Genomic DNA, 26257 nt, shown 5'->3' with positions numbered 1-26257 from the left:
GTATCGGAATATTAACTTGAATATGCAGAATACTCGGGATATTAAACACACACACACACACTGTATTCTATTATAACACATTAAAGACTCATCAACAGATTGACCAATATGATGCTTCAAAACATTTATTCATCACAACATAATACAATCTCTCATAACAGAAAGATACTAAGACACAAAAACAGAGGTATATAATCAGTGACACAACAAAGAGGAAATTTCATAATAAAAGAGGTGCTTTCGAAAGAGACGAGAGTGCAAGCGAGCAAGGCAGAAGCAAACAAACTGCTAAACAGGAACACGTGTAGAAAGAAGTCAAAAGAAACAAGAGGTGCTAAATTTCTTCAAAAATCGCAGCTTTATAATTCATTTAATTTTGATTCGATGATTTAAAATTCCACAAATATTACAAATAACACTACAGACTACAGGAGCTGTATGTAAAACTTTGGGAATGCTTCAGTATCTCAATCATTAAGGCCATTGGTTATATGTGCTATATTTACAAACACAGACATCATATTTACATCTCAACTGGGTCTTGTGCCTTCATCTACTAATCTTTAGAACTGCATTACGCAATAAAAGTCTGCCTGTCAGAAAGACGTAAAGTGGATTATACAGCAGACCGGACTGGCAGACACACTTAAATAAAAATTCAAGACAGCTGTTTAAACAAAAAGCAGGAAACTTCCATTGAAATAGTTTGAACAAACACCATTGCAAACAGTGAAGAAGTGTATTGACATTGTATGTGAGGCAGCGGATGGACATGTGATGTGCCTTATGAGCATATCAGGTAAATACTTGAGAGACATTATTGGTGTAGTACAGTGTGTGAGGGACATTTAGCTCTAAATTTACTGATTATACCTAAATGAAAAAGTGTGATTTGGAGTGTTACAGTTCATTAATACCAAAAGTGATAACTATAAAAACACTATATTAGTGTCCATATTAAACACAATGAAGCTCTGTTGATTGTAAATGAAGACTGCAGTTCTGTCATCTGCTAATTGAAAATGTTTCAAGCTTTTTAACGCAGGAATGATTCTGATGGCTGGTAATGATTGTTTGGTTTCTGAGATGGAAAACCAAAATGTTCTGGATTTGTTTTCAATAATGATGCTCTGTGCTGTTTTCATTATATATAGCTGTGAGCTATTTGATTAAAATCATTTATTACATGTATTAATACAAATCTAATATGTCAATATCACCGCAAATAATTTCTCACTTGGAGGTTTTTGTTTCTTGCCCAAATATCTAAAAATTCTTGAATCAAGAAGCATTTTCTAGACAAGCAAAAAATATAGTCTTGTTTTCAGGAATAATGTCAAAGTAAGTGAGTTTTTCTTTAAAACAAGCACAATAATCTGCCAATGGAGAAAGCAAAATGATCTTGTTTCAAAGTGAAAATTAGATTATTTTGCTTATTTTAGAGAAAAACTCAATTATTTCTGACATATCTGAAAACTAGATAAACAAGCTTCTTGATTTAAGAAATTTTAGATATTTGGGCTAGAAACAAGGCGAAAAAAAAAGTGATTTATCCATTTACATATTTTTTTCAACCATTAGAATTATACATACAGTGCTCAGCATATACAAGTACACCCCTCAAAAATCTTTTAAATTCACATGTTTAATAGGAAGCTATACAATATTATATTTGTGCATATACATTAGATTAGTCAGTACTGAAGCCAAATCTGTAGTTTATCTAACAAAATAACTTGCGCTAACGGTTTAAAAACTAGTACACCTAAATTTATGTGTTATAGAAAAATAATAAAAACAAATTTAAAAAAAGAGGAAAACGCAAGAAAAGCAAATAAATGTAAATATTTAGTAGAAATTTTGTAGGGTGCAAATTTTTTTTGCAATATTTAGCTTGAATTTAACTGTATTATCTTTTAATTTCTAAATCTGTTTGGTGACTAAAAATATTTTTATAAATATATCTGTTTAATAAATCCGTTTTGTTCAAATGCACAAAAATACATTGCCTATATTTACTGAGAAATGGATAAATATTTTCACTTTCAAAATGGGCTGTACTCAATTATGCTGAGCACCGTATATGTTTAAATGTATTATCTAAAAGTTCATATTTGTGTTTATATAAGGTCATATATCAGATTTCCACATGTGATTACCATGTTGTTTATTTAAAGTTAGCATTAGCTACGTTTTCATTCACCTATTTTTATGCGAATTTTGCATATGCCCATAAAAACCGGTTGATGGAAATTCCATGATGCGCATAAATTTAGAAAATCCGCATAAAAAGCTTATGTGCAAAGCGGAGTAGGATAAACGTTATATTCAATAAGAAAAGATGATCATAAACTACAATGAAAACATTTTTATTGCACAAAGTTCAGTACTCACATTTAAAAAAGGTCATGTGATTTTGTGATAAGAGATCATGTGATAATGAAAATGTGTGTGAATGGATACACCAGCAGGCTAAGTACACTGTAAAACATCTGAAATGTTGCCTTACCATTTAAGTATTAGTGTTATTATATTATTATTAATGACCTCCAGAGTCAGAATTGCCTTTTGTGGCGCAAGTGATTTATTAGATGAAGAAAAGATTCACGCAGCTTCTCCTACTGCAGCAAATTTTGTTTTTACTGTTGATATTTGGCGCCAGTTAATGAGGAAGTGCTAATTTTGTTTTCTTCGACTCGTTCGATGGAAACACTGCTTTATTCGCACGTCTTTTATGCAATATTCCAGTGTTGCGCATAAAGTTCATTCGCATTTTTGAATGGAAACATAGCTAATGTAATTATTGTCTTTGGGGTGAACATACCAGAAGTCAATTGTAGGACCATAAAAGTGCCACTTTCGGATGTCTGCCTTTCTAATTTCATATCATGATACATCAAATTTAAATTGTAGGGATGTCAAACACAGTACTTTATAATATCAAATTCATGAGTTTAACTGTCTTTATTTGACCTAAAAGGAGAACACGTATGTTCTGGCATCTGTTTACCAAAAAAAATATTTACACCTTCAGACTCAGTTTACACTTGATACAACATCCATCTCAGGTGATCTCCAAATACAGGCATGAACAAACTTGTTTGCATTTGACAACCTGTTAGTTGGTTAAACTAAGACCCTGTTTACACCTGGTATTAAGATGCATTTAGGTTGATATAATCACAAGTAAACACAGGTGGCACATGCCCTTTCACACATGACATTCTCTTTTCTTCACTTCCAACCACTTTCCAAATTAGGAGGTCTTAAGTAGGTATAAAGGCTTTTTTGATCTAATTTAATGATGTACGCTAAAACATCTTCCATACTGACATACTGTACAGTTTAACTATGAAATACAAATTTTTGGTGAAAATTAGTTCCCCACAGTGAGTAAATCATTGAGAGCCTAGCCGTTTTACAATGTATAACCGAGTAGTGAAAGTAATTTAACATTTATATTGTCTACATTTCAATTCATTTAGGTTTTTCCACTTTTATTTAGGGTGATTAGTAGTTATTATGGCATTTATAAAACCACATAACCAAAACCAGTAAAGCAACAATAGTATATAATATAAGAAGCTGCAGCTTTTGTTTCTGCTCTGATAGCCACAAAAGTTGAATGTTGTTAGTGTCAGGACTGGTAAGATAACCTTTGCTTTTTACAGTTCACTTTCAAAACAAACTTATGATTGTCGATGGCAACGTTTTTATCTGGTCAGCGCAATTCAACAGCATATCCTAAAAATAAAGAGTCAGTAACCAGAAAAGAACTAGTGTTTTTTGTTGTTTTAATCCAAATTTGACTAAATGAGCATCCACACCACAAAAGCAATGCAATATTCGAAAACATCTGGAAATGGTTAAAAGTGGACAAGCTCTCAAACTATTTTAGACTCCATTTTTACACTGATATTTAGTGGTGTTCACTTGTGATTAGATGGCCAAAACGCAAGCTAATACTAGGCCTAGTTTTGTATACGGCCTATTGGTGGCTATGTTTACTCCACTATATTGTGCATTCACACTATATTGTGCACTTCCCATTTAAAACAATAAGTGTACAATGGCATTCACTGTAAAAAGAATTGCTGTAAAATTTACAGTATTACTGGCAATGAAAATTACAGTATTACTGTGCACTAAATAAAAAAAAATACAATTGTACTTTAAAACTGAGTTGTAATTGTTAATTTACAGTGCGCTTGTAAATTTTGCCAGTTTTACTGTAAATTTTACAAGGGTACTGTAAATTAATAATTACATTTGTGCTGTAGTTTATTGTTGATTTACAGTGCCCTTTTACAGCAGTTTTTACAGTGTAGTTTTTATTGATATTCTCGTAAAACTGCATGAAGGATATGAAACATTATGTTTGTGATCTGATTATAATGTGCCTGCTTTATGTATTTTATATAACTTTGTGCCAAGTTTTCCCACTAAGCCATATTTAAAGCTTGTTGCACTTCCACATGCTGAATGGACGTGATTGACTGAAATGAGAACAGGCTTATGAACAGGAAAATATTATAATGTTTTGGTATATTAAAAAAACCAACATTTAATTTTTTTTTTTTTTGTAGTATATTAATGGTTTCTTGGTTGTAAATGTGTTGATATTGGATAATAAAGCAGAAGCAGCAGGAAGAAGAATGACACGAGGTTTTGTGAATGTGTGTGTAGTGGCAGAGCTGAAGTCATCAGAGTGACAGTAATAATCTCCAGCTGCACTGACTCTCTCTGGAGGGATAATCTGGGTCAGTCTGTGAGGGAGGGACACTGTATATCTAGGGGGTGAGGGAGATTACAGGGGCTTATGAAATGCATTATCTAATACTTGCTTCTGTATGCCATATTTATGAGTATCTGCTGTCCAACCAGTATGCAGAAATGTTTGTACAGTGCTCAGCATAATTAAGTACACCCCATTTTGAAAATAAATAGTTTTATCTATTTCTCAGTGAATATAGGCAATGCATTTTGGTGCATTTCAACAAAACATATTTATTAAACGGATATATTTATTAAAATAGTATTTTAGTTACCAAACAAATTTAGAAATTGTAAGATAATACAGTTAAACTCAAGCAAAATGTTGCAAAAAAACATCCTATTACAAATATGAATTTAAAGATAAATTTGTGAGGGGTGTACTGTATGTACACTGTTAACGATTTTTTAATTTGTAAATTACACAGTATTTAACTATAATATGAATTGTATTTTTCTGTAGGGCAGTTATGCGGTGTGCTACTGTAACTTTTAAAGTGTCAATGTGAAAACAGAGAAAGTATAAAGTTATACAATACTGTAAATACAGCAAGATAAATGGTGCTGTAAATCTAAATACAGTATTCTTGCTGTAATTGATTTACTGTTTACAATAAGTTACTGTAGATTCTACAGGACATTGTTAACAGTGTGAACTTGACAATATAATTATGACAACATTCCTTCAAGATAAAAACGAGTTGACCCTTATAGTCAGCAATGTTTTTTTTAAATAATTCCTATTGCACAATTGAAGCTGGATCAATGACAAGTAAGAATGTTCAAGAAAAAACATAATATTTTAGTTTAAATACATGTGCTTAGAAATGTACTCTTTTTTTTCTTTTTTAATCATAATTTACAGTATATTAGCAAAGTTACTTGAGTTTTAGTTACAGTATACATTAACAAAGCCACTTCATTTTTAAAATTTAAGAAAGAGAATTCAAGGTTTGGTTTTGATTCATTTTGATATTAAAGCAGTAATTTATTAAATTTTTAGCCTACCTGCAGTGACACTTGGCCCACAGTCGGTCGGCAAGTAAATGAATATAATGAATAAAAATACATGGGCCTATGCGTACAGACATATAATGTAGTGCTGTACAGTAATGTGTCATTTGTTTGTTTCAGTTGTCTCCATTTTAATAGTTTTGTGATTATGTGATGGTGTGATTTATCTGCCTGAGTTATTGGCCAGACAGTGGAAATGCAACATGATTTCGGCTTCACTGCTCAAGCTCCCGGGCTATTGGCATGGCCCGGCCCGATAAAAGCCCTGGCTCGCACTGGCCCAACAGTGGAAATGCAGCTAATGTAAAGACTCTTGTGTCATTAAGCCAAAGGTCAAAAGATCATTCAGAATGTGTTTTTTTTTTCTGCTTTTTTTTTATTACCTACATTTTAGTCAAACCTTCCTCAGCTTTGTTTGTTTTTTTCTAAATTCTGAAAAAAGTAATATATATATATATATATATATATATATATATATATATATATATATATATATATATATATTCAGTTCCCTGTATGTGTAAATTATATACATTTATTGTATCTTTTAATAAAAAAGAAGTATCAGTGACCCAGCTGCTAAAATAAACCAAATGTACCGATTTAGCTATTGAAATAAATGTCCCAACACTGTCAGGCCACACTGTGTGAGTGTGTGTGCGAATAAGGTCAGTTTAGTGTGGATGTCACATGAGACACACAGAAAGGACTGTGGGAACAAGGATTAGTGAACTTGGGACAAGTATGTTTGCAAAGTCATTAGGCAAGGTGAGGTGCGACAGCAAACAAAACTGAAAAATAGATGCATTTTCTAAGTTATATAATGTAATGTAATCATATTTAAAAACAGAAATACTTTATTCATAATAATGTTAGAAATAGTAAACATTATTATACCATGATTTTTGACCGAGTATATACTGAAACAAATGAATATACAGCTGTATTCTAAAACAAATATTTATGAAGCGCAGAGATGTAGAATAATGGTAGAATGAGGTTAGCGTCGGTTTAGGGAGTGTGTTTGTGACCCAGACTGCAAAATGAATGTGCGTGTGTAAAAATAATAACGTTTGAGGATATTCATGTGATCTGTTAAAGTCAAATTACAGCCGTCGAGTGTATGTGTGTGTTTGTGTGTGGTACATGAGGAAGGGAGATTTGAGTGCCTCCACATGATCACTTAACATAATTAACTTTAAAACAGACCCAATATTTTCTCAACCAGTGATTGTCAGGATTACAAAAAAATCAGTAGAAACCATGCAAGTATTGTGTTTTTGGCAGTAATTATAATCTACATCATCTGTTTACAGCAACAGACACTTGAATTATAGAATAATATACCATCGTTTCTGTGCATTTCAGTGTTTGGACTAAAGACATAAATATGAGTTTCCTTGAAATATGCTGAAGTGACAAACTTACATCAGTGTTTGAAAGATAAACAGCAGCTTCTCTTAAAGGTTTCAGCTTTCACAGAGCAGCAAACGTGGATCCACCCGGCTCTAAGCAAACATCATAAAACATGAGGGACATTCTGAATCCTGCCACCAAATTATGGTGCACTTCACTTATTCTCATATATAATTTACGTACAAGACAGCGGTGTTGCTAAATGTAGCTAAACATGGTGGATATTGTATATAAAAGAGAAAGCAAATGGCCTGTGTTAAGGATGGTGAAAAGAAAGCTGCTTGCTGTACATACAAAACAATGACTTAGTGTCTTTAAATGTATATCTAAGCTGCAATTCAAGTTAGGATCAATCAACAACACTTGTGGCATAATGTTGATTGCAGTGTTTATGAAGCTAAATTTATCACATAAAATAAATTAAATTTGATTAGTGATGGGTTTGTGCAAAATGTTAATATTAGTTTCATTCCATAAAGGTATAATAAAATTACTTCCAGATTTGAATTAATAAAAATATTGTCATTTAGGGCATTTGTTTTATATGAGTGTTGGTCAGAATATTTCATGATGATGAGCTCAAAAGTTGAGTTTTTCATGACACTGTTTGTAAGTTTGGAGCTCAGATGTGCAGATTTCCTTAGTTTTTATTTCAAATTAGTCAGAGTAACAACTTATTTAATTTGTTTTTATTAAAAAGAAGTGTTATTCCACTAAATGCTAACATTTTAGCTGTTAAGAAGTAAAAAAAATTGTGTTGTGCTGTCTAAAATTGAATATTAACATGTATTAACATGAAAATATTTTATGGAAAAAAAAATAAAAATTACTTTTGAAAATAACTAATATAATGACTATTTATAAAACTAAGCATGAACATCAATAAGTGCACTGCGAAAAATGCCTTTCTTAATTCTTTTGTCGTTTTGAGTTCAAATGTCTAAGACTTTCTTGTTTAGTCTTGTTTAACTCTTTCACATGTGAGTTTTAAATACTCCAGCTCACCCTCTTGTGTTTTTTTTTTTTTTTGTGGCCGTTACTTAAAATCCATTGAGTTCTAAAGTTCCCATGATGATGTGTCAAGTTTATCACGTGACCCACCAGCCCATTGATCTATGTATATTGTTTATTTAGCTCTATTCTGTAAATATTGACAAATGTTCCTATTAAATTGTAAAAATGTCTGATACTCTGATTTTCAGATAAGTGATAGAACATATTTTGTCTTTTAAACAGCTCAAAAATGATCATTATTTTTGTTATATGATGAGTAATGGACACAACCGTTGTTGCTAGAAGAAATACAGCTGCGGTAATATTATTTGTCACAAAAATTTTACTATATTGACACGAGTATACTCTGCTGTATCTCATCTAAACTTCACCCTCTCGCAGCAAGATAGGATACAGCTGAGAATACTCACATCTTTTTGTATACATACTTACAATTTTTGTGCCACTGTTCAACAAATAATATTTTTTCATTACCATGAGGGCTGGGTTTAGGATCAAGGTAGGGGTAGATACTAATAATATACAATTAATGCGTAATTTAATAAATAATATAAATACTTCTAATTAACTTCCGGAGGCAGCTGTATCCCTTCGAGCAACAACCGCAGGAGCTGCATCATCAATCTGGATTTCCATCATGTTTACTTATAATTTTCTTAAGGTAGCTAAGCAACTGTTTATTTGGGAGAGGAATATAGAAAAAATTCTAGTAACATGTTTCTAGTAACAGTAAGTATGTTTTTCTGGTGTCACATGTAGTTATGTGTATTTAAATATCTATAATAAATGTTATTTGTTTAAAAACACAGATAAATTGTGATTTATGACAAGCAATGGGCACCGTCAAATTTGAATTTTAGCAGTTGATGACGTGTGCTCTTGACCTTTCTAATCACACCGGTGTGATCAGACAATTCAGGGACCGCACTGCAAAAAATGCTTTTCTTACTTAGTTTTTTTGTGCCTTGTTTCTAGTACAAATATCTAAAAATTCCTAAATCAAGAAGAGTTTTCTAGACAAGCAAAATATTTCGTCTTGTTTTAAGAAATAATATCCCAATATTGAGTTTTTCCTTAAAACAAGCTAAATAATCTGCCAATGGGGTAAGCAAAATAATCTTATGTCAAATAAAAAACAAGATTAATTTGCTTACCCCATTGGCAGATTATTTAGCTTGTTTTAAGGAAAAACTCACTTAATATTGGCATATTATTTTTCAAAACAAGATAATATGCTTTGCTTGGCTAGAAAATGCTTCTTGATATAAGAAATTTTTGATATTTAGACTAGAAATAACACAAAAAAAATCTAAGCAAGAAAAGCATTTTTTGCAGTGCAGCCAAGGCTATTAACACCGGTGTGATCATATGCGTGAAAGGGTTAACACCTAATATGCTAAAATTAAGCAAGTTTTTCCTTAGAGCAAGCAAATAATCTGCCAGTGAGGAAGCCAAAATAATTGAATTCAAAATAAAAACAAGATTATATTTTACTTGTTTATTTGTTATTTTTCTTGTTTTAAGGTAAAACAAATTTTTTGATATTTGGACTAGAAATGAGACAAAAAATCTAAGCAAGAAAAGCATTTTTGCAACGTGATTGGGGCCATTCAATAAATTCTGTAAAATACTGAATGTTTTTAAAAGTATGAAACCAAGACAAAAGTTAACGATTGTGACAAACAAAAAATACTGCAATTGTGATCCATCAAAAATTGCTCCATTCACTTCTATTATAAGTAAATCACACAGTTTTTATTTAGTTATTTATTTATTTGCCATTTTAAAGGCAACTGTATGGACAACATTATGCCACAAAAGTTCTCAACTGAGCTTAACTTGAACCCAGAACGTTCCTTCAATCCATCTTGTTGATGAACAGCTTAACTTGAAATGCTGTCAGCAAAAACTGACTAGAAAGAAAAGCAAATACAAGAGACCAGGCAGGCATGCAGGTGTACTGTAAACACACCTCAGTGTGATCAGATCATCTGCTGGCAGGTGGATTGTCAACGGTTGAAGTGTGTGTGCTGTGAGTGTGTCCTTCAGGCTGGACGTTCTGGACCGTCTCCACCAGGCTGCCGCTGGGAAGAACCACGTAACGCGCTGCCACGTCCTGCCCCTGCTGTTCCCGTAAACCCTCCTTACTGTGCCAGATGCCGTACCCGAAATATACCAGGAGGCCTGCGACAGAGCAAAGAGGACAAATTAGATTATTCGACCAGGCTGGTTTAATGGTTTGTTGCAGTGCTGACAGGAACTGAAGATAATTTAGTTTGGACTGATCTTCTTTTCCAATTAATGCTGACAGGAGCTGATCCGTCACTTTAAGTGGTTTTAAATAAATAAAGAAGCAGCTTCCGTTTAGCGATATGAATATATAATAAACAAAAAATGTCTAAACCTTCAATCTACAAACATTTTTAATGTATAACTTGTTTCTTCATTAAAATAAGATCAATAAGATCATGTTTAACTTTTTATTTACCTGTCAGTAGGGGTGTAACGATACACTCAGCTCACGATACGATGTGTATCACAATATAATGTTCACGATTCGATATGTATCACGATATTTGGAATAAAAATTGAAAATTTAACTGAAATGCAAATTTTACCAAGTAAACTATTTTTTATGTATTTCTTTTGTTTCAACTTGTTAAACTGAACCTTCTTTAAGAAATTATTATTGAAATGACAGAGACAAAATTAGGGACTAATTTAAGTAAAGGTGCAAAAAAAAAAGCTTTCTATTCAATTGAATGTAACAGTAAGAGCTTAATGCTTTGCTTGGTCACTTGCGTTTTTTGTGTGTGCAAAAAAAAAATTCACATTTCCAGGTAATCAGCAGTTCTATAAGATAATCCTGAACTTATGTGTGTCTGTCTGAGAGGTTTTTATGGATGGCTGTCTTCATGTTGGGCATGATGAGTGACAGGGTGGCCGTCTTTTCATTACACAGGACAGTCGTGGCTCTTTTCAGCAGTTTAGGCAGGTTTACTATTTCTTCGGCGTCGCTGATGTAGGTGCTATTAAGTGTATCATGTTGACGTGCATTTTTGTGTACCTCTGTACTCAAAAGGGTTAATGCTCGTCGTAATCATAACTCTAAAATGCGATATAATTGTTTAAATAATGTGTACGTTTTCGGTTTCATTTCCACTGCTGTTCATACTTCCCACGTGGCTCCTGATCACTCTGTTCCACAAACTGAATGTTGTTTACTACTTTATTACCTGTTCGTCACAACATGCAGGTTCTGTTCACTGAAGCAGACGCGCGCGTATGGCAAGCCGTTTTAGCATTTAAACCTTTGTTCTGACTATCCATAAATATATTTAATTCATATTTAATTAAATTCATTTAGAGATATCTCTAATTACAATTGTGACTAGTCAAAACTCATTTAGAGATATCAGCAAATATTTTTCAATGGAAGTCAATAGAGGAATATGACTAGTCATAATATATTTGCAAATATCTCCATTCTGATTTCGTACTAGTACAGATATCTCTAATTGTCATTCTGACTAGTCAAATTATAATTATGACTAGTCAAAATATAATTAGAGATATCTCTTAATATATTTATGGATAGTCAGAACAAAGGTTTAAATGCTAAAACGGCTTGCCATACGCGCGCGTCAATCATAGTCCGCCCTCTGTAGTAACAGCTCACGGTCAGCTCATGTCATGTGTGATTTTGCGGCCGCCAATACATCATTATATGAAGACAGAATGATATTTTAGGGTGAATTGTACCTTATAAATACAGTATGTGACTCTTTCAACACCCTTAGGAGGTATCCATGTCGCTGTGCAAAGTATGTAAATCACTGTGAATACTTTAAAACTTCGGCTATGTTTGACCCAGGATGCGTGTCAAAAAGCGGACAAGTCTAAAGCAATGACTTTACAACCGAAATGTTGCCAGACGTCTGATTTTGAGAGGATGAGCCATCCTCTATTTCAGCTCCACTCATCTTGGTCTGCTAACATTACTGCTGCTGCAATCTGAACTCACGTGCGACAGCAGGTGGAACGTAGCTCACGTGCAAACAGCTCAACAAATAAGAGAAAACGGACGTCATATCGTAATCAAATCGTCATAACGCCACGATGCATATTGTGACATTTTTGATTCGCAATAAATCGTACAACGATAAATCGTTACACCCCTACCTGTCAGGGTAATAGCGTGTACATTTAAAAAGGATAGTTCACCCATAAATGAAAACTTACTCATTATTTACCCACCCCCCAGTGGTTCCAAACCTTTTATTAGTTTCTTTTCTCTGTTGAACATGAAGATATTTAAAGAAAGGTGAAAACATGCAACGATTGACATCCAATGTAGAAAAAACAAATACTAATGGAAGTCAATGGTTACAGGTTTCCAGCTTTATTCAAGATATCTTATTGTGTTCAACAGAAAGAAACTCAAACAGGTTTGATGGTTAGTAAATGATGATGGAATATTCAGTTTTGGGTGAACTATTCATTTAGGCTAATCAATAAGAGGAAAATGTGCCATTACTGATTGATTACTTTAATTGTTCTCATTTGTAAGTAACAAAATAAAAGCACCTGTTAAAAGTAATTGTTTATTTGCAATTAAACAATCACTTTAAATGTAACCATTTTCATTGTTTTTTTGTAGATTTCTTTAATTAGATTATGCTTCTCTGTTTTGTTGGTCAGCTCCTTTGCAGCTATACTTTAGTGATATTTTATGTAATTCAATAAGACTGGTTAAAACGAAAAATAAATGAAAAGTGAATAACTTTTACCTGCAGCGACCCAGACGGTGAACCGAATCCAGGTGAGAGGACTTAACTTCAACATGAGGAATACATTCAGAAGGATGCTGAAGCCAGGAATAAATGGCACCAGAGGAACCTGAAGGAGAAAATACAAACCACTGATGTAAAATATGACTAATTTATGTGACTCAACAAAGTTCATTACCATGAGGGCTGGGTTTATGTTCTCACAGCCTAAGAACTGGTTGACGAAACCAATTTTATAATTCTTTTACATGCAAAATTAAAATTCTGTAATTACAACATGGGGTATAGAAAAAAATAATGCTCCATTTCCAAACATTTATGAAAAATTGGTCATCCACACTAATGCTGCGTTCACACCGGACGCGGCACGCGCGTCAATCGCTAGTGATTTACATGTTAAGTCAATGCAAACGCGCGAATAGACGTCCTGCGGCGCAATACGCACGAATGGCGGGGCGCGAATGACGCAAATTGCGTGAATGGCGCGGGGCGAATTGAGCGTTTTGCGCGTTTGTAGCGCTTAATGAGCGTTTCGCGCGAATCTCTCGATTTCGAAAATCTGAACTTCAGCGTAAATTCGCGCCGCGTTAACCAATCAGAAGCTTGCTCTTGTGGGGGCGTGATTGTGACGTAGAACCTGTTGTTGGTGTTCCGAGGGAAATCCTCCAGCCTTCACGGACAACAGTTCATCAAACTGGGCTGGGCTCAGTCAGAAGCACCGCTGAAAGCCTCCGTCAGCCAGGTTTCTGGAGGAGTTTATGAGCTCACAGAGCTGGATGCACCTCTGAAAGAATGTAGTGGACTCAGACACGACCCTAAACGTATCTACGCTGTTTTTCAGTCTTCATAAAGCACATAAACACTGTTATTTTCTTCATAAAATTCATGTTAGCCATTTAGCTATGAAGCTAGAGTCACCGGGCAGACAGAAGCCCTGCCCATCACGTGAATCCACATCTGTTCTGATGTGAATTTGACACGCGAATGAAGCGGGGTTTGACGCGCGTATGAAGCGAGTAAACTTAAATGTTCACGCGGCTATTTACGCGCGAAAATCACGATTTATCCGCGCGTTCCGTGTCTGGTGTGAACACAGCATAAGACATAAGGCTTCATTTCTGCATAGCATTTAATTACTTTCTGGTTCTACTATGTCCTCCACCATTTTAGCTGACTTGGTGACATTACTAAAAATGAGTCACTGTTTTCGACAGCCTTTATTTTTAAAGTCCACACTATGACATGAATTTGGTGTCTTCAAATGTATCCACTTGAATTGTGCTTCCGTTTCCTAAAAATGTTGTTTCACTGTGGATGGACAGAAAAACAAATGGAGAGAAAATTATTATAATTTTTTTTTCTGAAAATGTATTAGTATGGACATAGCCTTGGTTGTAGAATGCTGTCAAGCTGTCAAAGTGACATCATAAGGGAATAACTGGTATTCCATAGGAGAAACAAATGGATTTTGATTCAAGATAACCAAAGCAATGAATGTGAATGTTTATCACACTTGATAAAAACAGTCTGCAGATAATTGACACTCTCCCTTTGTACATGTTATCAGAGGGGAAAGCCCCACCCACTCTCTCTCTAATTAGCATTGAACGTTAGTCTTGTTTTTGAATCTGTCACTATTCTGACACATAGGCACTTATAACTCCGCCCAGTTTTGAAAAGAAGGCTAAAAGCACAGTCACCAACATGGCACAATTAAGATCAAAGCCTAAAAGGGTTATAAAACATTACTTGTGCAGTATTTTAAGCTAAAACTTTATATAAACATTCTATAGACATTAGAGGCTTATTTTATATTTTGTAAAGAGGCATAATTGGTCTCTTTAAGAGTTACAATGTGCGCTAGTAAAATAGACTACTTGGATTTTGATTTAATGCTGACTTTAAGCAATAAAAGGTAACAACCAACTCCTAAGCAACCAACATTACGATTATTTAAACATTTGAGAATCGGACTGATCCTGTGATATTTTAAACTCACCTGAAAAGTCTTAAGGTTGGGCCGCTGTTCATGGACCGAGATGAGAGCCAGACTGAGCAGGAAGACGACACTGAAGATGACCAGAAGCAGGGTGAAGCTCCACACAGGCAGATGCAGCTGGTTATTCCCAAACACCAACACAGCACTAAGAGAGACTCCACTGACCATCAGAGCAAGCACTGAGAACGCCACTACTTCACCGGGCTCACAGTCGCCCAGCAATCGACCTAAATATGGCTCCCAGCGAGCCTTCAGCATCCCGGGTGCCCGTTTCTCCTTCCCTGCCTTTTGCCTCTCCACCAGTTGAAGTTTATCAGAGAAAGACTCGTACTCCTTCAGCTCTCCACCATCCTGCGCAAATGTCTGGGCTTCATTTGCTGCCACAGATAGATCCATCTGCTGCCCTGACTGGTTTCCTGAAGGTGTGGATGAAGCATCGGTCTTGACTCCACCTGCTCCTGAACTCCCGCTGCTTTTATCCGGTTGAAAGCGGAGCACTATGACACTGGCTGCTACAAAAGTGTAAGCAAGCAGAGTGCCTATAGAGAGGAACTGGACCAGAGCTTCTAGATCAAAGATGAGGGCAAGGATCGCCATAAGGCTGCCAAAAACAAGAATGGCGATCACTGGGACTTTGGTTACAGGGTTGACACGGGAAAACACAGAGAAGAAGAGGCCATCCTCCGCCATGGCGTACACGATCCGCGGGAGAGAGAAAAGGTTGCTGAGCAACACAGTGTTCATGGCTAGATGAAGGGGAGTTGTTTTAATTAGTCAACAGAAGAACAAAGTCTTAATTTGTATGTAACAAGTAGGCATGGCACAATAACTGGTTTCAAGGTTTACCTTGGTTTGGAAAAGTCAGTGCTTTAAAACCACAAACATTATCTGTTATACCGTTTGAAGGTATATATAAGGCCCTGTTTACACTGTAAGGTCTTGATCCCCAATTCCGATTTGTTGCCTATATCTGATTTTTTGCCTGTCTGTTTACATGTTCTTTTAATTGTGACCCAAATCCAATTCATGTGTTTACACTTGCCATACAATTTACGATGTTGTGCATGCATAAAGGCAGGTTCTAGCATCTGCACCACACTAGCTACGATGAAAGAAATTCTCTTGCTTTTAGCTCTGTGAAATATGCGAAGTTCGCCCAACTTTAAAATGATTTTGAGGTGGAGACGAAAGAGGAGGGAAAGGGCCGTCATCGCAGCTTGCACCTATAGTTTATCTATTGTGTCCTTCACTATTCAGAGGAATTTTGAGATCTTAGGTCTGGTGGGAGCAAATCGTAGCGGCAGACCATTTTCCTCCTCCATGTTTCCTGTGTTGTTGTTTAACGCACACGCTCTTCCTTCTACACCATAAAACCTCAGAGAAGTACCACATTGTCCAAATTTAATGAAGTACAAAACGGAATGCCTCAAATCCGATCTGTCAGTTTACATGATAGTCACATTGTCACATATCCAATTTATATCTGATTTATTTCCACATATGAAGGAGGCCTGAAACCAATTTCTGAATATCCAAATGCATGCGTTTTTTTCGTGTTTACACGGTCATAGAACAGATCCGATCTGTGTCACATATGACACAGAAAATTACATTTAACTGGCAGTATTAGGGCAACATTTTCTTCACATCAAAAGCTACTGGTCAGCACATGATTCAGAAAACATTTAAAAATTGCTATAAATCTGAACAGTGCTCTAGATTTGAACAGTGCACTGGCTTATTTAAACCCAAAGAAAGAAAAATATCCAAAGATGCCTGTTCAAGTTTTCCAGAGACTAATGAAACAAGTAAAAGTCAATTATCTTTTTCAATTATTTAGCCTGACATGTTTACTGCTCCAAAATATTCTAAATGTTTCTTAAAGTAAAATATATTGTTTTCAATACGGGAAAAAGTTGTTGTTTTTGCCCAGACATTTAAAGAGAACAAATTTTAGAGCAGTAATCACAATACCATGATACCGTGATATTTTAATCCTAGGTTATCATACTGTCAGAAAGTCATCCCATGCCTAATTTCAAGAAAACAATATTAGAGAGTGCTATAATTTTGGGTCAACTTAAACAGGAGTTCCCAACTAACAAAATCAGAATTTTATTTTTTCTAATTACAGCAATTTAAATAAAGCAAAAGTTGAAGAGGAAGGAATCTGAAATATTAAGTATTATGGAAGTATCATTTACTATTGCAATATTTTCTAAGTAAACATTTAATGCACCAAATTGAATTAATTTGACAATTTTAACAAAATACATACAAATCCAGTGTAGCTAAACTATTCTTTACATGCCCTTTATGGTTCATTTACAGAAATAGTTTTCACTTCATAAGGGAGTAGTTTGATAGTATTCATTTTCTCCTCAACAAAAAACAAGTTACACTCATTTGGCATATACATAGCTAATACAGTTTTCTTGCAATGAGAAATATTTGAAGAATTAATAATGTTAAAGCGAGATGTATTTGTTTGTTTGTTCATTTGTTTGTTTGTTTGTTCATTTGTTTGTTCATTCCTTCATTCGTTTGTTTATTCCTGTGACAACAAACCTGAATTTTCAACAACCATTACTGTCATCTACTGTCTATCATCATCATCATCATCATCATCATCATCATCATTCAATCATTCTAAAATGCTGACTTAGAACTCAAGCAACATTTCCTATTATCAATGTTAAAGTCATATAAGAATTCATCATAAAAAATAGGATTAACTTAACTATTTAAAATAAATAAATAAAATAAATATAAATATTTAAAAATATTATATAGGTCTTTACTAAGTATGGAACGATAACAGATTTCAAGATGTACAGTGGTTTGGAAAAGTCAAAGTTTTAAAACTACCAGAATTTTCTGTTATATCGTTCCAATGGTATATGAACAGTTGTTGTTTTTTTACTACTTTTTTACATGTTTTTTGTAACAATTTTTTTTAGGACAACAATAGTTTTAGCAGAAAAGGACCCTCCAAATCAAAAACTACTGGTCCAAAATATCTTAAAAGTTTCTTAAAATAAAATATATTGTGTTCAATGGGTGAAAAAAGTTGTTGTTTTTGTACCCAAACATTTAAAAAGAAGTTATTTTAGAGAAAATAACAATACCGTGTTACAGTGATATCTTTATCCAAGGATATCATACCATCACAATCTTATGCCGGCCCATGCCAAGTCTTTACTGGTACTTTTAATAAAAGTAACACGCAACCTTATCAAAACTAAAATGCAGTTATTCCTATAAGATTTTTAAAAATGTTATTTTATTTTGGAATTATCATTATTATTATTTTTTTATCAGGATAGTGAAATTACCAAACATATCATGATGCACACATTCCTAAAATGATGTGATGCTGTTGCCTCGTGAAAATTAATTTGCTTATATTATTTGTGTCGCTACTATACCACTATTCACTTATGAATTTGTTGTAAATATTGCATAAAATAAGTGACTATTAAAAGTATATTAGTTTACATCATGTGCTGTGATTTAAATGTATATAGAAGTAGTAATATATCAAACAGCCACCTTTATAAATAAAGATCTGCAACTGTCCTTTAAAAGATTATATGTCAACTAGAACCTAAAGTTCGTTGACGAACTTTGATGTTGGCTTGAGAAAGCCAACGTGACTGTGCCGGGGACTCAAAGGCTGTTGGCAGGAAGCACAGCGGTTGATAAGTGGTTGCTAGGTGGTTGCTAAGGTGTAGCTAAGGCATTCCTAGGTAGTTGCTAGGGTGTTCTGAGTGGTTTCTAGGCTGTTGCTAGGGTCCACTGGACTGTTAATCGGAAGGCCTCATTTACATTTTTGATCAAATCGAGAGAAAGAGAGAGAGAGAGAGAGAGAGAGGACTGATTTGTTCAGGTTGTTTAATGCAGATCACTATAGTATAGTTAGTATTTATAGTATATATTATAATCTGAACAAAATTACATTATAATAAATATCATATAAAGAAAAATATTAAATTAAAATACTAATGAAACAATAGCACATGCATTTAGTTAATTTGTCTATTATTTAATCAGTCTTATCAGTTTTGCAGTTAATATAGAGTACAGTCAATTTACAGTAATTTGCAGCATTATATATATAGTTATAGTTATATAATTATATACAGTTTACAGGAAGAAAAATCGCATTAAATACAATATTATAGGACGTCTTCATCACGTGTTTAATTCTGACCAATGACGTTGTTCCACCCCATTGGCCACTAACACAATGTTATAATCGTAATATTTAGTTGTCATCACCTGGGTGATTTTATTTATTTATTTTTTTGGTACAGCATAGGCCAAAAGCTTGGCTTTCATTGTCATTATCACAAGTGAGGAGAATGCTCTTTTGCGGCACAGAATATTTTTTTGAAAGAAATATCTGAAGTAAACTTATGTTTTTGCTAACATAAAAGGGGGATTAAAAAATAATCCTTATAACCCTAACCATAAATGTGTGTATGTGTTATATATGTATATATGTATATATGTATGTATATATATATATACATACATATATACAGTTGAAGTCAGAATTATTAACCCCCTTTTGATTTTTTTTCCCTTTTTTAAATATTTCCCAAATTATGTTAAACAGAGCAAGGAAATTTTCATTTGTCTGATAATATTTTTTCTTCTTGAGAAAGTCTTATTTGTTTTATTTCGGCTAGAATAAAAGCAGTTATTAATTATTTAAAAACTATTTTTGGGACACAATTATTTGCCCCTTTAAGCAATTTTTTTTGATAGTCTACAGAACAAACCATCGTTATACAATAACTTGCCTAATTACCCTAACCTGCCTAGTTCACCTTATTAACCTAGTTAAGGCTTTAAATGTCACTTTAAGCTGTATAGAAGTGTCTTGAAAAATATCAAGTCAAATATTATTTACTGTCATCATGGCAAAGATAAAATAAAGAAGTTATTAGAAATGAGTTATTAAAACTATTATGCTTAGAAATGTGCTGAAACAATCTTCCCTCCATTAAACAGAAATTGGGGAAAAAATAAACAGGGGAGCTAATAATTCTGACTTCAATTGTATGTATATATATGTATATACACACACTTTATTTTACCTGTTTGTAAATAATTGTTCTTAACATTTTTGCTTTAAAACATTATAATACTGTTTGGATTTTCCCCCCATAATAATAAATTGTGAACATTGCAGTGTAAATTGCAATCCAGATGTTACAGAAAGAAATTGATGCAGCAACAGCAGAGCATATTAAGGGGATATAAAAAATCTTCATACATTGTATGTATATATATTCACTATTTTAAAATACATTTTCTTTGCTGTGTGTTTTTATTGGTTATGATGCTGTTTGGATGTTTTATTTTTGCACAATAAATAAAATGTGATTTAAAAAGTGCAAACATTGTCTTTGTTAGAATTTACACGTGATTACAACGGTATAAAGACGTTCAGGTCCGACCGCACCGAATGAAAAGAAATTGTAGGTTTTGAAGATGGATTATTAGTTTTGTGGCAAGGACATAGCTGTTTTAGAGGGTTAAAATACAGATTAAAAATAAAGTTAGAATGATTTTATATTAAATATGTTTATTGTATAATATACGTGAATGTTCGCATGGCTTTCATTTTCATTATCACAAGTAGAGGAGAAGGCTTTTCACGGCACAGAATATTCTGTTTGAAAGAAATATCTGATGTAAAGTTATGTTTCTGCCAACATCAGAGGCATGCATTTTAAAACTCACAGGGTAGCAGACAGAAATGCATGCGGGTCGATTACGACGCGGATGATTCTGCATCCAGATCAGTTTTATTAGGCTTTATGGAGTTCACCACGAGCATAATATGAATGACTAATGACCAGAATTAAGTTCAATCTTACCTCGATTTTGACCACAGATCTCTCTGCCTCTTAAAGGAACACTAAATAGTGTTGTATGACTTGTATTTGTGTATTTTCGCTGAGAAAGGGCCATTACTAAATTACAAAGGGCTCAAAAATGGTTCTCTGGCGCCATCTCGTGGACACTCTGACAAGCTTTAGGTTTGAAATTAACAAATTTAATATAAAAAAAATATTTATAGGAAAACTGTTATTTATAATTACACCAAATAAATATGATAATTATCTTCAATTTAAAGCACATCTTTTGGCCAAATTTGAGGATTGTATACTTTTTTATATGCCCCAAATACTCGATTGTAATATTTACAATTTTTTAATTCAAAAAATTTTTAATTCAAAAACTACAAATCTTATCGGCATGAGGACATACAGCAACCATCTCATGGGCAATAGACAGCTTTTGACCAAATTTGGGGCTTGTAGCATCTAAGCCCTGGGAGGAGAAGCGATTGCTTTTTTTTGGTCAGAAGCCGGAATAATAATAATAATAATAATAAGAATAAGTTTAAGTAGCATTACAGTATGTTGGCTTTCTCAAGCCAACATAATAATTAAGTCATACTCACCACATATGGATCCCACAGCCACAATAAACCCAGCCCAGCTATAACCTCGTCTGAAGAACGCATCCGAGAGAGCTGAGTTTGGGTCAAGCGTGTGCCATGGAACCATCAATGTAAGCACTGTGGACACAAGGACATAAGCTGTGGCCGCAAGACCCAATGAGATGGCAGTTGCTGCAGGAATGGCCCTCTGAGGATTACTGGCCTCCTCGCTGGAAGCTGCGATCACGTCAAAGCCAACAAAAGCATAGAAGCATGTTGCAGTTCCCGCCATGATACCCGAAAGCCCAAACGGGGCAAAGCCTCCCTCCCGAGCGCTCCAATTGACAGGATCGGCCAATATGAAGCCAAACACCAAAATAAACACAATGACCACCATACTGATGGCCGAAAATATGTGGTTAAGCCAAGACGAGACACGAACTCCAAATGAAATGAAAAAGGAAGCCACTAGAAGGATTGCAGCCGCTAGGAGGTCTGGGTAATGAGCAAGAAAGGGCACTTCCCAGCGCATCACATGACTTTCTGTGAAATTCTGGATGCGGTGATTAAAGATAGAGTCCAAATAGCCACTCCATGCACGAGCTACCGCCGCTCCGCCAATCATATACTCCAAAATGACATTCCAGCCAATCAGGAATGCCCAGATTTCGCCAACAGAGACATATGTGAACATGTAGGCAGAGCCTGTCTTTGGTACACGAGCGCCAAATTCAGCATAGCACAGCGCTGCCATCAGTGACGCTACTCCAGCTATGAGGAAAGATATCACTACAGCGGGTCCTGCCGTGTCTTTTGCAACAGTTCCTGTGAGAACATACAGGCCTGAACCCACCATTCCACCTACACCAAGCAGAGCAAGGTCCACTGTGTTCAGACAGCGTTTCAGTGAAGTTGCCATTACATCGTCGTCCAGGGTCTTCAGCCTGTTCAGCTTCTGACAGAACCTCATCACTGGAGAACAGCCGGAAATGCATGATGCCATCTTGATGGAGAACGAATAGTTGGTAAGAGACAATGTGAAATACAGCACGCTCAAACCTGCTCCATAGTGTTCAGAATCAAACAGGCCTTACAAACCTAAAACAAAAATAAACAGAAAGTTAAGCCAAATAAATGCACTGAAAACCATCAGAAATTAAGTTGGGTTTGCCAAGAAGAGACAAAAATTTTTTTAAATATTTTTGTGTGTGAAAAAATGTAATTGGGGCTGCACGATATTGGAAAAAATATGACATTGTGATATTTTATTTTTTTGCAATATTTATTGTGTTATACTGCATCTACAATTTCACCAAATGATTAAATAGCACTAGGAAATAAGTTATAGTCACGCATCATTTTTCACTTCTTGCTATGATCAAACCATTAATTATGACTTTGCTTTAATCAACTTCTGATTTTATAATAAGGTAGTTTAAGTATTGGATTCGGGATATAGAACAAAATCATGCAGAATATTTAGATTATTAGAAATAATAAGCAGCCAATATTTCAATAATATGCATGCTATTGAGCAATTAATTAATATAGTGAGCACTGGTTACTAAATATGTCTGTCAGTGAAATATAATGGCCAAAAAATAAAATAAATAACCAAAATAATCGTTCATTAATCATAATCGAGTTTAAATGATCGATTAATCGAGCATTAATGTTCGATTAATATGGTTTTTGCCAAATTGCCCAGCCCTACCTTGTGAATAAACACACTGCGATATCGATGCTCAAATGATATATTGTGCAGCCTTCATACTAGACCTATTTAAATCTAGTGATCACTTCTCTTTTTGGTGACTTAACGCTCCGAATACATTGGATATACAGTAAAGAGCTCATAAATATAGCTGTGCAATGTGATAGTTTATGTGGCATGAACAATACAAAAGACAAAACATGAATAACAGCATCTTACATTTTAAGTCTTATTTAGCAATATTTTTATTGTTATGTTGGAATGATTACTTATGTAATCATTGGTTTTTTTTAAAAGTGTTTCATAGTTTTTTTTATATTTCTACATTTTTAATTAAACATTTGCCCTGAATAGAGAAACACGATCACATATAATTGAGTACAGTTCTGAGTTTATAAAATGTCTTTCGCACATGGTCAATATAAACCATGAATTGATTGAATCCACAGAAATATTACTGTATTGGGATATATATCACTATCAAGATTTGAGACAATATATTATGACATGAAGTTTTTGTCATATTGCCGAGCTCGACTAATAAAAGCTCTAAAACATGAACATTGCCTGAAACGCTGCTAAACAAATCTAACAGAAGGCTGTATAATACTAGTCAGTTTTTTTTTAAATGCATTTGTTGGGTTATGATGTGTTGTGTATGTGAATGTGTTGAATTGTTTACTTAATTAACTTGCGATATTTCTTATTTACCCATTAATTAAATTGTTTGCTTTGATTCAGTGAACGCATATTTGACAGTATCGTACTTTACAAATGTTCATTAACAAAATGAATTTTAAATAAAAATATATTTTATTAAATTGGGGTTTTGGCACTTTTTAACGCAAAGTATTTGGAACTTCTTAAACACAATAGACCCTGATTGTTTTTATGATGATGCTGATTATCAACAATATGTATTAATATCATAGTTCTCGCAATGACATCACACATCTCTGCATGACAGTGCCAAACACAAGTTGACACGTAAGAAGATATTTTTTTGCAACAAAAAATGTGAAAGTAGGCAAAGTTTTGTTCATCAAGACGGTACTTGTGCTTCTCCTAGACACTGCGACTTTATTCTACACATCACACACTTTTCTTTTAAAAGACGTTAACAGGGTCAGACACGTCTGAGTCTGTGCATACATTATTTTGAGAAAGAAGTTTGACTGTTGTAAGGGTAGATTGAGGCTGTGGAGAAGGTAATAATAATGTAAATAATTTTTAATTTCTTGCACAGCATTATTATTTTGGCACATGCATAATACACATTTATTTCTTTTGCTTTGTCTTTATACATCTTTTTACTCTGAACATGCCAACAGCTGCTGACTTCCATTATATGATTCAGTAAGGACCCTCACTTCATTTACCCTCTTTAATGAATTACTGTAGACAGAACAATCACATAAATATTAAACTTTGTGTGTGAGTGAGACAGTGTGACTTTTTAATTGTGAAAAATAGACATACCTAAAATATTATTAAATATATGCTAAATAAACCAGTTTTTATTTGATATAATTAACGATTATGTTGGTTATGTTGAGATAAAGCCTGGTTTAGGTTGCAGCGGATCCGCTGACACTTAAGGCTATGATGCTGCGGATGGCAGATGGTGATTCCCGTTAACATCATATCCGCTGCCTCTCCAGACCCACTGCTGGAGCCCTGCATGACGTCATATGTCATCATTGACTGAACATCACTATTATATGATCAAACAAATTTAAATACTTACATTTGAAGAAATGAGAAATACAGATATTGGACTACTTTTATCCACGAAACAGGACATGAAACATAAGCTCACGTATTTGAGACTGTCAAACAGCAAACGTTAAACTAGCTTATATATAAGATCGAGACAACGAAATTTTCCCTTTATCAGGAATGCTTGTCTGTCGTCTAATTACACGACACTGAGCCAGCTGTCCGCTTTCCTTCTCCTTCCATGCAAAAGGCACTAGGTGTTTCAGCATCGTCACGACGACAGGTGAGAAACTGCCCCTGTTGTCCTCTTAGTTTAAGCGACAAAACGATGCATCAAAAGCATTTACATGAACATACTTAAATAAAGGATAGTATGTATTTTACCTGTTTTTAACTCATCCGTTCATTCGTGTGTTCGATGTTGTAGAGCGTCATTGAGCAGAGCGGAGGGTGGAGGAGAGAACAGGAGCTGCTTCCGCTCTTAAAGGTACAGCGCATCATTATATAGTACCTCATTAATGTTTTAGCTGTTTTGCATCGTCCTATCACAATTTTATCAATCATTCATGTGTCATTATCATTTATATAACCACAGTTTTACTACAAATACCATGGTTAAACAAAGACTACATTTATGTGCAAATAATGGAAGTATTTCCAATAATCAGAGTAGCCTAAGGACTTAATCACAATGTTTACACAAGAGCAAGCTTTCCAATCTTGCTTACATGCAATTACCATTATTCATCGGTCGTATTAAAGTTATTTACATGACACACACAACACAAATGATGGAACAAAAGAGTAGGTGTTACTGACTGCTGTTTTAATTAATTTGTCTATTTATGGCTGTATTCTGTGCATTTAAAAATAATGTTGATAGAAATGTGATGTCGATGCCACTTCAGCTGGGCCTACATGCTTTTTTGTTGATGAGTATGAGGCAGTGAGTTGTGTTCAACAGAGTTTAGCATTTCAGAGTGGAGGCAACGCTTCAAAATGTCACTGATTTCGTTCATAGATATATGTGAACTTGTTTGTCTCCAGATGAGTAAAGTTATACAAGCGATTTCTGTTCATGCACCCCTGGAGCTGAGGATGTGCAACAGTGTCAAACCTAAAGGGGCACCTGCACATGTCATTTTTTTTACCAAGAACGATGTGATCCTGGATTGACAACATCTTTATCATCTTTAACGTTTATCCTGGACATAATATTTGTTTGAAAATGTAATCAATACCTGTTCCCTACCCCTAAATCCAATCATAACTGTAAATTATTCTTAAAATCAGAGGGGAATAATTATTGGGTAACAAACAAAGTCATAAACCACAGCACAGCATTGCCCTCAGGCAAC

The 26257-nt window shown here is 34.3% G+C and overlaps 1 protein-coding gene across 8 annotated transcripts; it reads right to left on the bottom strand.

The window, feature by feature from the left end:
- Positions 1 to 6594: 6594 nt before the first annotated feature.
- On the bottom strand, positions 6595 to 25376 carry slc7a4 (solute carrier family 7 member 4). 8 transcript variants are annotated; one of them, XM_087263987.1, is made up of 6 exons: positions 25284 to 25376; positions 21488 to 22469; positions 15007 to 15752; positions 13008 to 13116; positions 10190 to 10401; positions 6595 to 7295 (listed from the first exon to the last, which is right to left on the bottom strand). In XM_087263987.1, the coding sequence occupies exons 2-5, from the start codon at positions 22467 to 22469 to the stop codon at positions 10205 to 10207; spliced, it is 2034 nt and encodes a 677-aa protein (XP_087120113.1). In that variant the 5' UTR covers positions 25284 to 25376; the 3' UTR covers positions 6595 to 7295; positions 10190 to 10204.
- Positions 25377 to 26257: the final 881 nt, after the last annotated feature.

This window comes from Danio rerio, chromosome 8 (genome assembly GCF_052040795.2).
Source record: "Danio rerio strain M-AB ecotype USA chromosome 8, GRCz13ab, whole genome shotgun sequence".
Lineage (NCBI taxonomy): Eukaryota > Metazoa > Chordata > Actinopteri > Cypriniformes > Danionidae > Danio > Danio rerio.
Note: the sequence above shows the minus strand (reverse complement) of the source record. Positions and strands in the feature narration are given on the sequence as shown.